General features: G+C 57.2%; 4 protein-coding genes and 2 non-coding genes across 6 annotated transcripts; all 6 read right to left on the minus strand.

Annotated features, from left to right (window-relative positions):
• Positions 1 to 107: 107 nt before the first annotated feature.
• On the minus strand, positions 108 to 926 carry LDBPK_070095 (uncharacterized protein; the record flags this gene model as incomplete). The annotated part of the gene is made up of 1 exon (XM_003864857.1): positions 108 to 926. One exon carries the CDS (start codon positions 924 to 926, stop codon positions 108 to 110), a length of 819 nt encoding a protein of 272 aa, XP_003864905.1.
• Positions 927 to 3,236: 2,310 nt separating this feature from the next.
• On the minus strand, positions 3,237 to 5,231 carry LDBPK_353260 (hypothetical protein, conserved; the record flags this gene model as incomplete). Its single annotated transcript, XM_003864858.1, has 1 exon — positions 3,237 to 5,231. One exon carries the CDS (start codon positions 5,229 to 5,231, stop codon positions 3,237 to 3,239), a length of 1,995 nt encoding a protein of 664 aa, XP_003864906.1.
• Positions 5,232 to 7,199: 1,968 nt separating this feature from the next.
• Positions 7,200 to 7,712, minus strand: LDBPK_353270 (hypothetical protein, conserved; the record flags this gene model as incomplete). The annotated part of the gene is made up of 1 exon (XM_003864859.1): positions 7,200 to 7,712. The coding sequence occupies one exon, from the start codon at positions 7,710 to 7,712 to the stop codon at positions 7,200 to 7,202; it is 513 nt and encodes a 170-aa protein (XP_003864907.1).
• Positions 7,713 to 10,254: 2,542 nt separating this feature from the next.
• On the minus strand, positions 10,255 to 11,484 carry LDBPK_353280 (cystathione gamma lyase, putative; the record flags this gene model as incomplete). Its single annotated transcript, XM_003864860.1, has 1 exon — positions 10,255 to 11,484. One exon carries the CDS (start codon positions 11,482 to 11,484, stop codon positions 10,255 to 10,257), a length of 1,230 nt encoding a protein of 409 aa, XP_003864908.1.
• Positions 11,485 to 12,288: 804 nt separating this feature from the next.
• Positions 12,289 to 12,372, minus strand: LDBPK_35snoRNA4. Its single transcript, XR_002966740.1, has one exon. It is a non-coding gene; the product is annotated as an uncharacterized ncRNA (small nucleolar RNA).
• A 58-nt stretch (positions 12,373 to 12,430) lies between these two features.
• On the minus strand, positions 12,431 to 12,505 carry LDBPK_35snoRNA5. Its single transcript, XR_002966741.1, has one exon. It is a non-coding gene; the product is annotated as an uncharacterized ncRNA (small nucleolar RNA).
• Positions 12,506 to 13,263: the final 758 nt, after the last annotated feature.

The raw sequence follows: 13,263 nt of genomic DNA on the forward strand, positions 1-13,263 counted from the left end.
GGGGGTGCAGAGCGGCCTCCACCTCGCAGTGTGCGGCAGCGAAAACGGACACGCGGAAGAGCAAACACCAAGCCCGCACCCCTCTCCTCAGCCTCAGGAACGGGCTCCTAAAACGGCTCGATGCTATCGAGCTCCGCCTGCGCAAAGGGCGCGGCGCCATGCGCCACACCGCTCTCAGACAGGAGTCGCAAGATGGAGTTCACAGCAACGCGATACGACGGCGCGGCTACCTCTGTCAGCATATTGGTGCGGCGGTACGCCTCCATCGCGACGCGGCGCATCTCACTCTGCGAAGAGAGGCGCCGCTCCTCTGCGTCCTCAGGAGCACGCCTGCGGATACGCGCCACCCGCACCGCCTCATCGACGCACAGCAAAAACCCGGCATCCGGCGCTGGCAAGTCTTCTGGCCAGCGGTACACCGCATCGCCGCTGGGCGGCAAACTGTCATAGCAGCAACCGTTCGCCAGCGCCATAGCGCATGTGGAGCACCACCACCTGTCGACCACGACCACTGACGACTGCGACGCTGCCAGGATGCTCGCGGCCGCGATGTAGTTGGCAGCGGAGTAGAAGGCTCTCGCCACGGCCTCCTCCTGGCCTCGGAAGGTGCTCCGGATTTCGGCAAACTGCGGCGGCGGTGTGCTTATTGCCACCCCCGACAGCTTCTCCGCCAGCGTGCGCGTGACGAGTGTCTTTCCAGTGCCATCCAAACCCTCCACAACGACGACAGGGTTTTTGCGGGCAGCAGTGGAACTCGCCGACGTGCTCAGCGACTCTGCCTGGCGAACAAAGTCGGAGCAGTCTGGCGTCCACCACGGCGGCGGCGGCTGTTCCACGGCGTGCAGTACCTTGAGGCAGTCTAGGCGGGACCTGTACACGTTGGTGCCGCCGTGCAGCGTGCGCGCGAGGGCGGCGATGGAGGGCATCAAGGTGACGGGGAGTGGCGGTTATACGTGTGCCTCCCTGAAGAAAGTCTCTACGTGTGCCGGAGTGTGTTGTGCGGAGTCCGAAGAGAAGGGGAGCGGTTGTGGGTAACGACGGGAGGATAAAGAAAGCACACGCACCTTCACAGAAATAGAGAGAGGCCGATGGTTTTGAGGGTGGACGGGGATGGCGTCGGCTCAAGGAAAGCGCGTGCCCCAACGCGTCTAGCTCTCTTGCTCTCTCAGTGTGTGTGTGTGTGTGTGTGTGTGTGTGTGTGTGTGTGTGTGTGTGTGTGTGTCGTTACTGGTGAAATGGAAGGAGGCGTAGGTAAAGTGGTTATGATCACAGTGCGTGACAGGCTTGTTGGGATGTGATGTTGTTTTTCTTTTCAGCTCGTATATATGTGTGTAATAGTATGATACGTATCTAAGAGCCAGCCACAGCACATACGCAGACAAACATATACATTTCACGAGCAGTTGGCGCCACCCAGGAAGGAAAAGGCAGAGAGACAGGTGTTGGGGGAGAAGCAGAGAAGAGCGGTGACGTGAACGATACAAGGGGGGGGGGCAAGGAAGAAAAGGCGCATCTGCAGAGGGGTGCGTGCAGCATCGCGCTGTCGCTAAAGTGACTGCGAGGAGCGTAATTGCTGAATACCCACTCGTCAGCGCCCGAGCTCCTTTCCATGAGCATCTTGGGATCGAATAGAGAGAAGACGCCGCTGCGAAAAAGATCGCCGCTCTGCACAGCAGCACTGTTCGGCATGCCCTCTCCGTGGCACACCGAGCCCCCGGCGAGGGCATGGGTGTGGTGCATATAAACTCACACAAACACGCACACATACGCACCACTGCATGGTCGCACAGCAGGGCCAAGCTTTTTGTGATCTTTGCTTCTCAGTTGGACTCGCATCGCTGAGGTGGTAGCAACTCGTGTGTGATCGCGGAGGAAGAGGAGCAAGAGAGATGAGCAAGCGAGCAATGGAAGCAAAGAGGAAAAATTACAAGAGAGAGCAAGAAGAAAAGACGCGAAATCCTGAACGATGGCAGACATGGCATAAACACAGATGCACACACGCAAGCGAGCCAGCACCCTCGCCTCTCCCCGCCACCACCATCACGAACAATCCGTTCGTGTGCAGGTGCGGATCTATGCCCGCGCACAACGAAGTGCGTCGAAGCGCTTAACGATACGCGCACGCCAGTCAAAAGCCTAGAAAATGAAACCCCGAGAGACGTTCCTGTTTGGGCATGTCTCCTGTGGGAGCGTACATTCCCGTGCGAAAGAGAAAGATTCCACGCACGTTCCGCAACTAGAGGAAGTGTGGCAGCGCGCACACACACACACGCGCACGCGAAAAGAAGAAACACCGCACAAGCACGAGGTGATCTATCTTGACCACATCACCGGACGCCGTCGGCAACGTCCATTCCAACAGCGCCATGAAAGGTGCAGCAACAGCAGCAGCATCGCCAGGTAACCCATCGTGCCACACACGCCAAAAAAAAAAATCACACAGGCACACGCGCTATGGCGAAGACAAAAAAAAATACAAGATACTCGTTTAGAGGAGAGAAAAGATAACGCAGAGAAGAAATGAGATGACGATGCTGACATCATAGTGCACGCGAACGCACTTGCACGCACACACGTGCATGGCTGAGTGTATACTGAAGGCCTCATCTTCACCTGAACCGACCTGGCACAGTCACACGCGCTACCACCAGCACCACGGACTCATAGGACGCAGTCATACACGGTGTGGCAACAACTTCCCACCTCTAACACAACCACACACACAGGCAAGGACCTTGCCAACAACAGAAAAAAAAAAAAAACAACGATATGCGGGACGAATGTGGGGGAGTCCAGAAAGGGGGAAGTGGGAGGAGGTGCTAGTGGGTGCCACAAGAGAGAAAAGAGACCCGCTGTCGTTGCCTCTTTTTGGGGAGAGGCGGTTGTGGGAGGAAGGGAGAGAGGGGGAAGCAGCGCAGGTGTGCGCGTGAAGAGCGTCCGCAAGACACGGGTGGCATGAGCATGGAGTGGTACGGCTGGGAGGGGAGGGCGTGAGAGGGAACAAAAAGATGCACTTGTGTGGAAGGGATGAAGAGAGAGACACCATTTGGAGGAGGTGAGAGGGGTCGCAAGCGGCGCAGCGAGACTGAAGGAGCAGTCAAAAGAGCATGTCAGCAAGATGAGAGGCGAGCATTTTGTCGGGTTTCACCATTGGCCAGCGCTCTCCATCCACCATGGTCCGTCCCTGTTCGGCACGATGATATTCGCGGGCTCCGGTCTGGGATAGCGCGTCGCTCCTACTGTGCTTCAGCTGCCATGCGATCGTACTCGGCTCGCGCAAAGCGGTCCCACTCGGTTTTCTCTACGCGCAGCCGCATCTGGTGTTCACCAAACGGATCGCGGTGCTCAAACAGCAAGAACTTCGACGCGTTGAAGATCATGTTGAAGAAGTTTGCGGGGGTGGGGCAGGAGCGGAGGTCGCCAAGGGTGACGCCGTACTTGCGCACCTTCACGCGATCGAACCCGACCATGTCCAACATTTGGCACACTGTATCCTCGTACGCTATGTCCCCCTCTGGCGAGTCAGAGAACTCGAGGAAGCGCTGCTGGTTCTCCTCGAAAAACTGCATCATCTCATACCCGCTCAGCACGCCGTCTTCGTCCGTGTCGAGCACCTTGAACCAGTAGAGCACCGCCGGCTCCGAGTTCTTGTCCTCCTCGGAGAGGCAGAAATACACAAAGTCCTCAAAGTCCATCTTGCCAGGCACGCCGGACGACAGTGGACGGCCGTAGCCCTCCACCACACGCTTGATGACTCCCGTCACGACCGAGCCTTGGCCGTAGTTGCACAGATCCTCGAAGCCGACAAGGAGGTCACGGTCGGTGTCGAGCTCCCAGAACTTGCAGTACAGAACGTAGAAGTGCTCGTAGGAGAAGTAGTCGAGCACCAGGTTCACGTCCTTGGCGTCCAGCTCCATCATCCTCTCCGGCAGATCGCTGCGGTCAAAGTCGCGCCAGTAGATGCGGCCACACTGCTGACGTTCTAGCATGTACATTATGCGCACCGCGACGGTGTGCCAGTAGTACTCCTGAAACTCCGGCTGCTGGAGGAACTGGAGGCCCGGGTGAGCAGCAACGAGGTACTTGCCCATCCCCTCCAAGTCGGACAGCGTAATAAATTCCTTCTTGGGGTGTGTGCAGATGAGCTCGTAAAGGCGGCGGCTGACCGACAAGGGAGCGTAGACGTCGTTGTACACGGTACGGATTTGGGCGGCTGTTAGCGCGTCGGCGATGGCCGCGTCCAGTCCGCTGCGAGTAGCGATGTCCTTGAAGAGCGCCTCCTTGTACCAAATGGGCACCTTGAACACCTTCGAGCTAATGTCGCCAAACACCCAGACCGTCTTCTTCACTGGGTCGTTCTTTTCGAGCAGGCGGCTCAGCTCCTGCGCCTCCTCCACGTCCATCTCAATCTGCAGCCCGCGAGACTCCCTCTTCGAGTAAAAGCGCGGGATGTCTTCTAGAGTTGCCTGCTTGAGGTTGGCGGGCGGCGTCACGGCGAAGCTGCCAGAAGTGTGCACGAAGCGCGTCGTCGACTCACGAGCCGACATGCTGAGGGTGGAGCTCGCGTCCAATGGAATTGTGAGGTCACCTGACACCATGGCAGCGTTCAGTGTCGTGTCCAGGCGAGGACTGCCGAGTGAGTGGACGCCGTGCGGCGAAAGGCTGCCGGAGCCGGCGTGTGGAAGAGGGGCGCTGGGGTCTACAATCGGCTTCGGCTGTGGCGAGGCCGGTGTGACCACTGGCGAGCCAGCGCGGTGAGGGTAATCAAGCTCGTCTACGCCGCCGGGGAAGCGCGCGATGAGGCTGGGGGATGTCGATGGTTGGATGGGGCTCGGCGTTCGATCATCAGCCGTCAAGGCGGCGGCGGATTTATTCGACTTCTGCGGGGGAGACGGCTGCGGCGACTGGGCACGGTCAACGTTCCCGTGCATCGCGGCGGAGCTCGTGGTTAGCCCCGCGGCTGGATCACTGTGCCGCGCGCCGTTGCCGAGCGTGTCCGCGCCGGCGGCCTTTCCCTTCTTGTCCCCCGCGGCTGCCGCAGCTACGGTGGTCATGGAGGCGGCATTCTTGGCGCCCATCTCCGAGTTGTGGTCTGTGACCGACACCGTCAGCACGCGATTCAGCAGATCGCGAATGCGTTCCACATTTTCGTCCTCGGAGAGCCAGTTTGTATAAAGGTTGGCACAAAGCGCTTTGGCTGCCTGTGTGCCGAAGGTGTTCTTGGCACTCATGGCACTCGCGCGTCGCAGACGCAGCTGTGCGCTGTAGCCGATAGAATGGCGTTGTCGTTCTCACTGTCGTCTTTGTGTCGGGATATGAACGCAGCTGTGTGCATAAGTGTGGCGACTTCAACCACCAGGTGTAGTGCGCTCAGCGAGAACGACCGAAGCACAACGCCTCTTCTACTGGTCGTGTAGAAAAGTGCGCACGGCAATGTCGAAGGAGAACAGCACCTCAAGAAGGGATCCGAGCTCGGAAATCCCCAAACGAGTATGCAGCTACCCCTCGCTGTGTACGTGGATTACCACTCTTTTCGCCTCCCTCCTCCGATACGTCTGCAAGCACCTCTGACCCGGAGTGTGTGTGTGTGTGTGTGTGTGCGAGCGCTTAAATGTGTAGTTGCGCCCCGTCCTTCTCCAGCCTCTGTCGCCGACGAATAGGGAGACTTGCTTCCCTCCTGTCTATGCTTCTCCGGCCGCTCTGATGGGAGTGCAAAGGCAAGAGATGGTGAAGGGAGACTGCGTGTGCCGAAAGGAAGGTAAAGTACGGCACACAGACAGATAGACACGAACAAGCACAAAAAAATCGCACCGACGGCGTAGAGAGAGAATTTCCTCGCACACACGCACAGGGAACTGAGAAAACAGGCGGTACACAACGACACTGTTGTATACGCAGCAGCAGTAGACGCGTGCACGTGGCAAACGTGGGAGAGAACCACTCAGACAGGAGGGAAGAGGGAGAGGGCGCGAAGAGAGAACGATGCAAAAGAAACAAGCACAAAAATCTCTAAAGCGGAAGTGAAAACACACGAAGGAAGAAAAGAGAAGGGCGCGGGGCACACGGCGTTAGCGCGTGATGGCGACAGCAAAGCCAGAACTGGCTGCTACGAGCTAAAAAGCACGCAGGCAAGAGGAACCAGAGATGCAGCTGATGAGGGGCAGGTCGGTGGTGCCCAACTATATTGAGAGGGTGACCGCGATGATGAGGGACGATCACAAGACCGAAAAACAAGAGCTTCAAATGTACTTCTGTGCCGTACCGTGCATCATCCAAACTGCGTCGGACGGTACCAACAAGGAGCGACGGAGTAACAACAAAAAAAAATTCGGCAGGAACCTGCGCAGAGGTGGATGAGAAGGGGGGGGGGTGCAAATGGGAGGAAGGGATGTGCGGGTCAGGTTTTCGAAGAACGGCGTGCGTGTGTGTGTGTGTGTGTGTGTGAGCCAAGTCCGATGAGGAAGGGAAAGAGAGAGCCGAGGCAAAGCAGAGTGCGCTTGAGTGTACGTACGAGGTGGGAGTGGAGACGACGAGTAAAACTCGTCCCGCAGGCGTTCGAGGAATACGAATGTATTCCCGCACATCGAAATAAAGAAAGCAGTCGTGCTGGCATGCAGGTGGACAGCTGAAGCAGAAGCAAGTGGAAAACGTGCACGCGCACGCATCCACTGTCTCCTGTTGGAAGAGCGACACGAGGTCGTCTCAGAGAAACTAGATCTGATCTGCAGCGTTGCCACTCGCAAAGACGATCTCGTTAATAGCCTCTGAAGATGTCTACTCAACTTCCTTGTCGTTGCTTCGTTTTCTCGGACACGGGCAGGCTTGCGCCTGCGTAACACCAGCAGACGTGTCACGGATGTGGTAGAGGGCAGTTGAGGGGAAGTCAAGAGAAAGAACCCTTGTGCCCTCCCCCCCCATCGTATCCCCTTCACCTCTCTTTTTTTCGGTCCAGATGCGAGGGGAGACGCGAAAGGTCACACCCTCCCCCACCCCCCACCTCCCACACACATACACAAACACAAACACAAAAGCGAAAGAAAAAGAAGGGGTGAAGAGGATGGGATGGAGGAAATGGGTAGATCCGGCCATCACCTAATGTACATCAAACAAAGCCGGAGCATAGGCATCCTCACAAACGACGTCACGAAGAAGAGGGAGAGCAGCACGGCTTGGATGAGCCCCCGGCACATCCTAGCGTGCTACGCGGCAGCCGCTACGGCAGCAGCAGCAGCATCCTCCCGTGCCTCCGCTGCGGCGACCTGTCGCTGCTTTTCCTCCTCAGCAAGCTGGGCAGCCTTCACAGCGGCCTGGGTTGCGGCCATTTTCGCTAGTAGCTCCATTTTCTCCGTGTTGTCGCCAATGAACTCGCCGACGACTTCGCCGTAGGCGTAGCTCTGCACAAACGGCACCGTGGTCACGCCAAGCGAGCGGCACACATCTGACGTCGTCGGAAGGGCGTAGCAGACAGCAATGTTGATGTCCGTCAGCAATGCTGATCGGCTGCTGTTCAGCCTCTCCATTGCCTCAACGACGGTGTTGGTGGTAGCTGCATCTAGAGGACTCACTACGACAAGCAGCGCGGAGCCTGCGTGTGACGTAACGTCCCTCTCAAGGTCATCAATTGTGCGGACAGGCTTCACGACTGGCGGCGGCAGTGGCGGAGCGGCCTTCTTGCGCGACCTCTTCGCAGATGTGGAGCGTGACTTGGCCATTGCCAGGATCCTTAAAGGAGGATTGTGTTCTTCGCGTTCGTATGCACACGAACAATGATTAAAAGTCGACGTGTAGGTATGCGCGAGTGCAGAAGAAATCAAGACGCGAAGAATGGGCATTTCTTCGATGTTGCAGGCACTTCTCTCCAAGTAAGAAGTAGGCGAGCCGCTTTTACATAAAAGCACGGGATGCACCGCTCTTCCTGTGTCGTTGAAAGAGACACGCAACCCTTTTTGCCTTTCCACATCTGGTGAGAGGAATGTCTGCTCCAAGTAACCCATCGGCGCGCGACACAGCTGCATACAAGGGCTCATTGCTTGCTCGGCCCTTTCGCTCGCTCAGGCGCCGTGCGCGCAAGAGAGGGGACGGTGTGGGGAGGGGCAGCGCTCGTACAAGGAGAGCAAACATGCCCGCGGCTCGTCTTTCTCCTGCACAGTGGGATGACCCCCCCGCCCAATTCTCGTTCTCTTCGTTTTCGCACGGCGCGTGCGCCGTAGCTGTGAGTCGTGCACCGACTACTTGGTGGTGGCTGCCGCCCTTGACGAACCTGTTTGTTTATTTCTTTGCGGTATCATTCCCCATGAAGTTCCACAAAAAAGACGAGGAATATATAAAGAAAAAGACGTTACTTGCCGGGGCAAGTGTTCGAAGCGAGCGGCTTCCCCCTTCCAGTCGTGCTTTTCCTCACGCACACTGACGTGCGCGCACGGGCGCAGCACACCTGCGTCACCACTCCCTGCCTCTTGCCATCGGTGCGCCGCTTTTTTCCACTTTCTTTTGCTTTTCAACGGGGCCATTCTCTGTCACGAAGCATGCGTAAACTCCACTCTACCCCGACCTTACACAGGCCTCACCTCGTCGTGCGAAGCAGCGCCAGACACGCCTCACAGCAGTGCGTCCACGAGGCCATCTGAGAGCACTGCATCGGCCTCGAACGCTACCCACCCACCCGACTCCTCCCAGATGGCTTCACAGCTACTCCCATTTTGCCGGTCGCCAGCTGGTGCATCCCCGTCGGGGTGACGCGCAGGCGCCATACACCAGTAGGCAGTGTGAGGGCCGGGGACGGGATACGTTCCAGCCACGCTGATGCTCTGCCCACCACATAGATGGCACGAATGTATCCACTGCCGCAGGAGGCTTCGACGCAAACGCCATCCAGGGCCTGAGAGCCGACATCAGCAGCGACACACCGCCCTGACCCCTCCCCTAGGCCGTAGGTGCCTGCCCTTGTCATCACCAGAGGTGGTTCGGCATCTTGGCGGGAGGGGGTGGGTGGGTGGGCTGCTTGGCTTCCTCACACACGGAGTGGGTGGTGCACTGGCCCCTGAGATGCCACACGCATTGAGGTGTTTCCCCTCTATCAGGGGCGAAACGCACAGCAAAGGGGAACAAAGGAGAGGGAGAAATCGACAGTTGGTGGCAAGAAAACCATCCAGACAGACAAATGTGTGGTGCCAGACTTGTCAGGAACGCAGAGGGGACGGTGAAGGTCAAGAACAGATAAAAAATTGCCGATGAAGAATAATAATAGTAACCTCCGTCCTCCGTAAGGCGCGAAACCAAAAAAAAACAGGAGGAGAAAAAAGACCAGAGAAGGAGAGAGATGCGAGGATGCACATCCATGCATGCTTGTGCGTGTGTGTGTGTGTGTGTATCCGAGGAATATTGAAGAGCTGGTCACAGAAGCCTGTGACCACCAAACAGTAAAAAGAACTACTGCTACTGCTGCTGCTGCTCCACACAGAGCAAGCATAGTGTCGAACGATATTTGTGTCTCCCTCTCGATCCTCTTTGCGCCGCAGAAGTACTAATCACCAGCAAGAGCAGCGACCGCATCTACCAGCAACCACCCCCTTACACACACACACGGGCTTCTCACGCTCGGCTAAACGCATACCTCACCCGAAAAAGCATCACTTTGAGGAAAAGGTGGGCATTAGCAGAAGCTACACAGAGGGCGGAACCACATAGCGGAGCGTCCGATAGACCCCCGTTCTCAACACACCCGGCACCACCATTTTCATGGAAGATTTCCATAAACGAAGCAGTTTGTTTCTTCTGCGACGCTCTGGTGCAGTACTTTTCGCTTCCCGGTGAACATCGGGTCCCGCCTTCTACCCCGCTGCTAAGGCACGCATCCCACGGCACGCGTTTCTCCTTTTTTGTTACTGCTGTTTGCAATTCATTTTTTTCTCTGCCCTAACTGCACATGACGCAGACCGTTGGCGCCCACCACTCCCCCGCACACGCATATCACTGCTTTTTTTTTGTGTGCATGTGCGTATTGCATTTTTTCTCTGTTTTTTGCTGTTGTCATCGCTACCACTTCCACTGGTCCTTTTCCGCGAGCCGTGTTCTCTCCACACATGCCGAAGATGGTGTCGTATGGCATGAATATGCTTCCTGTAGTCCAGGGCAAGCGTGCCCGGCTGCTGCATATGCACAGCCTTGCGTTGACGCGACTTTTCCTCCTTTTTTTTTCGTTCAGCGTGTGTATGCGTGCGATGGGGAAGGTGTCTAGAGAGTCGGAGTGACTTACTAGACGAGGGCATCCATGGCGATCTTGAGAGCGGCGATGAGGTCATCGACGTCCTCGATACCGCAGCTCACACGCACGAATCCGTCCGTGATGCCCACCTTCATGCGGTCCTCGCTCGTCATGTTCGCGTGGGTCATGACAGACGGGCAGGTGATGATGCTCTCCGAGGCACCGAGATTCTCGCAGAGGGACCATGGGCGCGGCACGGTGTCCATCAGGCGCCGACCAGCGGCAGTCCCGCCCTTGACCTCAAACCAGAGCATGCCGCCGTGCAGGTTGTTGCGGTGCTGCCGGTCGGCCAGCTCCTTCTGCGGGTGGGAAGCAAGACCCGGGTACACGACACGGTCCACAGCGGGATGCTTCTCCAGGAACTCAGCAACTTTCTGTGCGTTGTGGCTCTGCTTCGTCACGCGCAGCGACATTGTCTTCACCGTCTGCAGCTGCAGGAAAGCCACCTGAGGGCTCATGACGTTGCCAAGGATGTTCTGGGTCAGGCGCACCTTAGCGTCCAGCTCCTTGCTGTTTGTGACGAGGGCGCCGCCCACGGTCATGTCGTGGCCGTCCACGTACTTGGTTGTGCTGATCAGGGTGACATCAGCGCCGTGGTCGAGCGGGCGCATGATGTAGGCTGTGGCGAAGGTGTTGTCGCACATGTGCACAATACCCCTTTCTTTGCATATCTTCGACACCGCAGCAACGTCGATAAGTATCAACGTGGGGTTGGCGGGCGTCTCGCTGATCACCAACTTTGTGTTGGGTTTGATGGAATCGATGACGTTCTGGGGATCGCGCATGTCAACGAAAGTAAACTCCATCCCGAGGCGGCTGAAGAACACACGGCAGGCGCGGTTAGTGCCACCGTAGCAGCAGTTCGTCAAGATCGCGTGGTCTCCGGCGTTCATGAACGACGAGATAGCCGTGGTGGTCGCAGCCATGCCGGTGTTGTACACCGTGCAGTAGTTGCCGTTCTCCAAGGCGCACAGCTTCTGCTCCAGCACAGCCACCGTAGGGTTGGCAGAGCGAGTGTAGGAGTAGCCCTTCGCCTGGTAGCTGTCGATCGACTCCTGCACGAACGTGGTGGACTGGTAGATCGGGGTGAGGATGGCACCCGTGACCGGGTCGGGGCGGACGCCGGCGTGCACCTGCAGGGTGTCGAAGCCCTGCGCCTGCGGCAACCACGAGCCGGAGCCGGCCGTGAATTCAGAGACAAGGTGCTGCTGCGAGGACATGCTTGCGAGCTGATACGAGAATGACGGTAAAGAAACGACAAGAAAAAGGAAAAAAGCGAAGTCGAAACCGAAAAGCGAATGGAGGCGAGGGAAGTTGTTGGTAAAATGAACACAAGAAGGACGTCGAAGCGTTAGTAGTACGATCGGAATGCTCCCGTGTGCACAAAGGTCGGGTTTGAGGGGGAGGGGTTGTCGTGAATGGACAAGTGTGTAGGTGGAATAAAGGCTGAACTCTGGAGAAGAGAAGGTGAAGAGCGGGGGCGTTGGCAGGCCAGGAACTGGTGAGGCAAGGCGCGGTGTAGCCTGTGTGCCGTGGAGAGGTGCCAGAAGAAGCGTGAAAGAGGGAGGGAACCACCATGGGCGAGTGCGCGGTGGAGAGCGAGCGAGCAAGATAAGCAGGTCAGCCAGTCCACGCTAATGGCAGCGATGGCGGGCATCGGCGCGGGCTCTTACAGTGCGTGAAGACCTGCTGATTCTATCAGTTGATGATGGGCCACATGGACGACACAGATAAGTATTTTACTTATTTTACTTGCTTCGCTTGTGTGTTTGTGTGTACGTTTTTGTTGGGGAGGAAGGGGTATTCACAGTCGAGCGCTGCGACTAGCATGCAATAAGCGCGTCACCCGCGAAAACAAAGAGAAATCGTATCTCTTTTGGCCGGCGCATCGTAGCCCTCTCCCCGCCATCCTTGTCACGGGTGGCCGCAAGCGATGAGCTACGCTCGATGACAACAGCGGCAGCAGCTCTAGCCAACAGCGTGTTGGGCTCCGCGGCGACAAGCCCCGTCGCCAGGCCTCTTTCCCTCAGCCTACCACTTCCGGCACTATCCACAATCCATCCACGGCACTCACAAGCGATACGTTACTACACGGCGGCTATCAGACGGCACCACGCTCACCCAGCATACCGCCTCCGAAAGGAGGCGATGTGGGCGCGGGGCTGCACTTTCGGTGCAGTACTTCCATAACGTCATGGTCGGAATGATCAGATTTTACCCTACGAAGTTTGTTCATCATCAGCTCGCTCTCGTGCCCTTTTCTGCGCATTTGCAGCACTCGCATCAACGACAGCAGCAGCAGCATTCCCGCACGCGAATACCCACGGTACACGCCAATTTTCTTAAACTCGCAAGGGCTGAAACGAAAACGCGCCGCGTCGGTTTGGGAGGCTTACTCCAGGGCGAGAGTGAAGTGCGTACCTACTCCCCCTCCTCCTTAATACGCACACACACTACTCACAGGCAAACACCCGAACATGGGGTGCAAGCTCAAGACTCTTTTCCGCGGCGCCATTACCTCGCAGCCCCTCCTCTTCGCCTTGTCCTTCCCCGTACAGTAAGCGGCTTCCCTCATCTTGCAAAACACTGGCGGATCTCACGAAAGCTGAAGTACGTCTCGCAGATCCGTGTTTAATTCGGCTGCATATGCATTTTTCGCTTATGTCTCCCCCGCAAGACAAGAGCCCTTCCCGCTCTCTCTGCCTCAAAGAAGGATCGAAAGAGATAGTTAAGCAACGCCCGTCGGCAAGAACTCCTCTCTGCATGCGCCCGCTCACCCGCCCACATGCTGACTCGCTCTTTACTCAACGCTATACCCCCCCCCTCTCCCCCACCTTGGCATCTCCTCCATCTTTCATTCATGCCGAAAGTCAAAGTGCTCTGATGAAAGGAGAAGGGCTACGAGTGCACACGACTCGCAGGAGTGTGTCCCCGACTGGTGAAGCAGCAGCAGTCAATGTCTGGTATTCCGGCGCTATCAGGGCACGGCACAGCTCCGG

The sequence above is a fragment of the Leishmania donovani genome, chromosome 35, assembly GCF_000227135.1.
Source record: "Leishmania donovani BPK282A1 complete genome, chromosome 35".
NCBI classification, from domain to species: domain Eukaryota; phylum Euglenozoa; class Kinetoplastea; order Trypanosomatida; family Trypanosomatidae; genus Leishmania; species Leishmania donovani.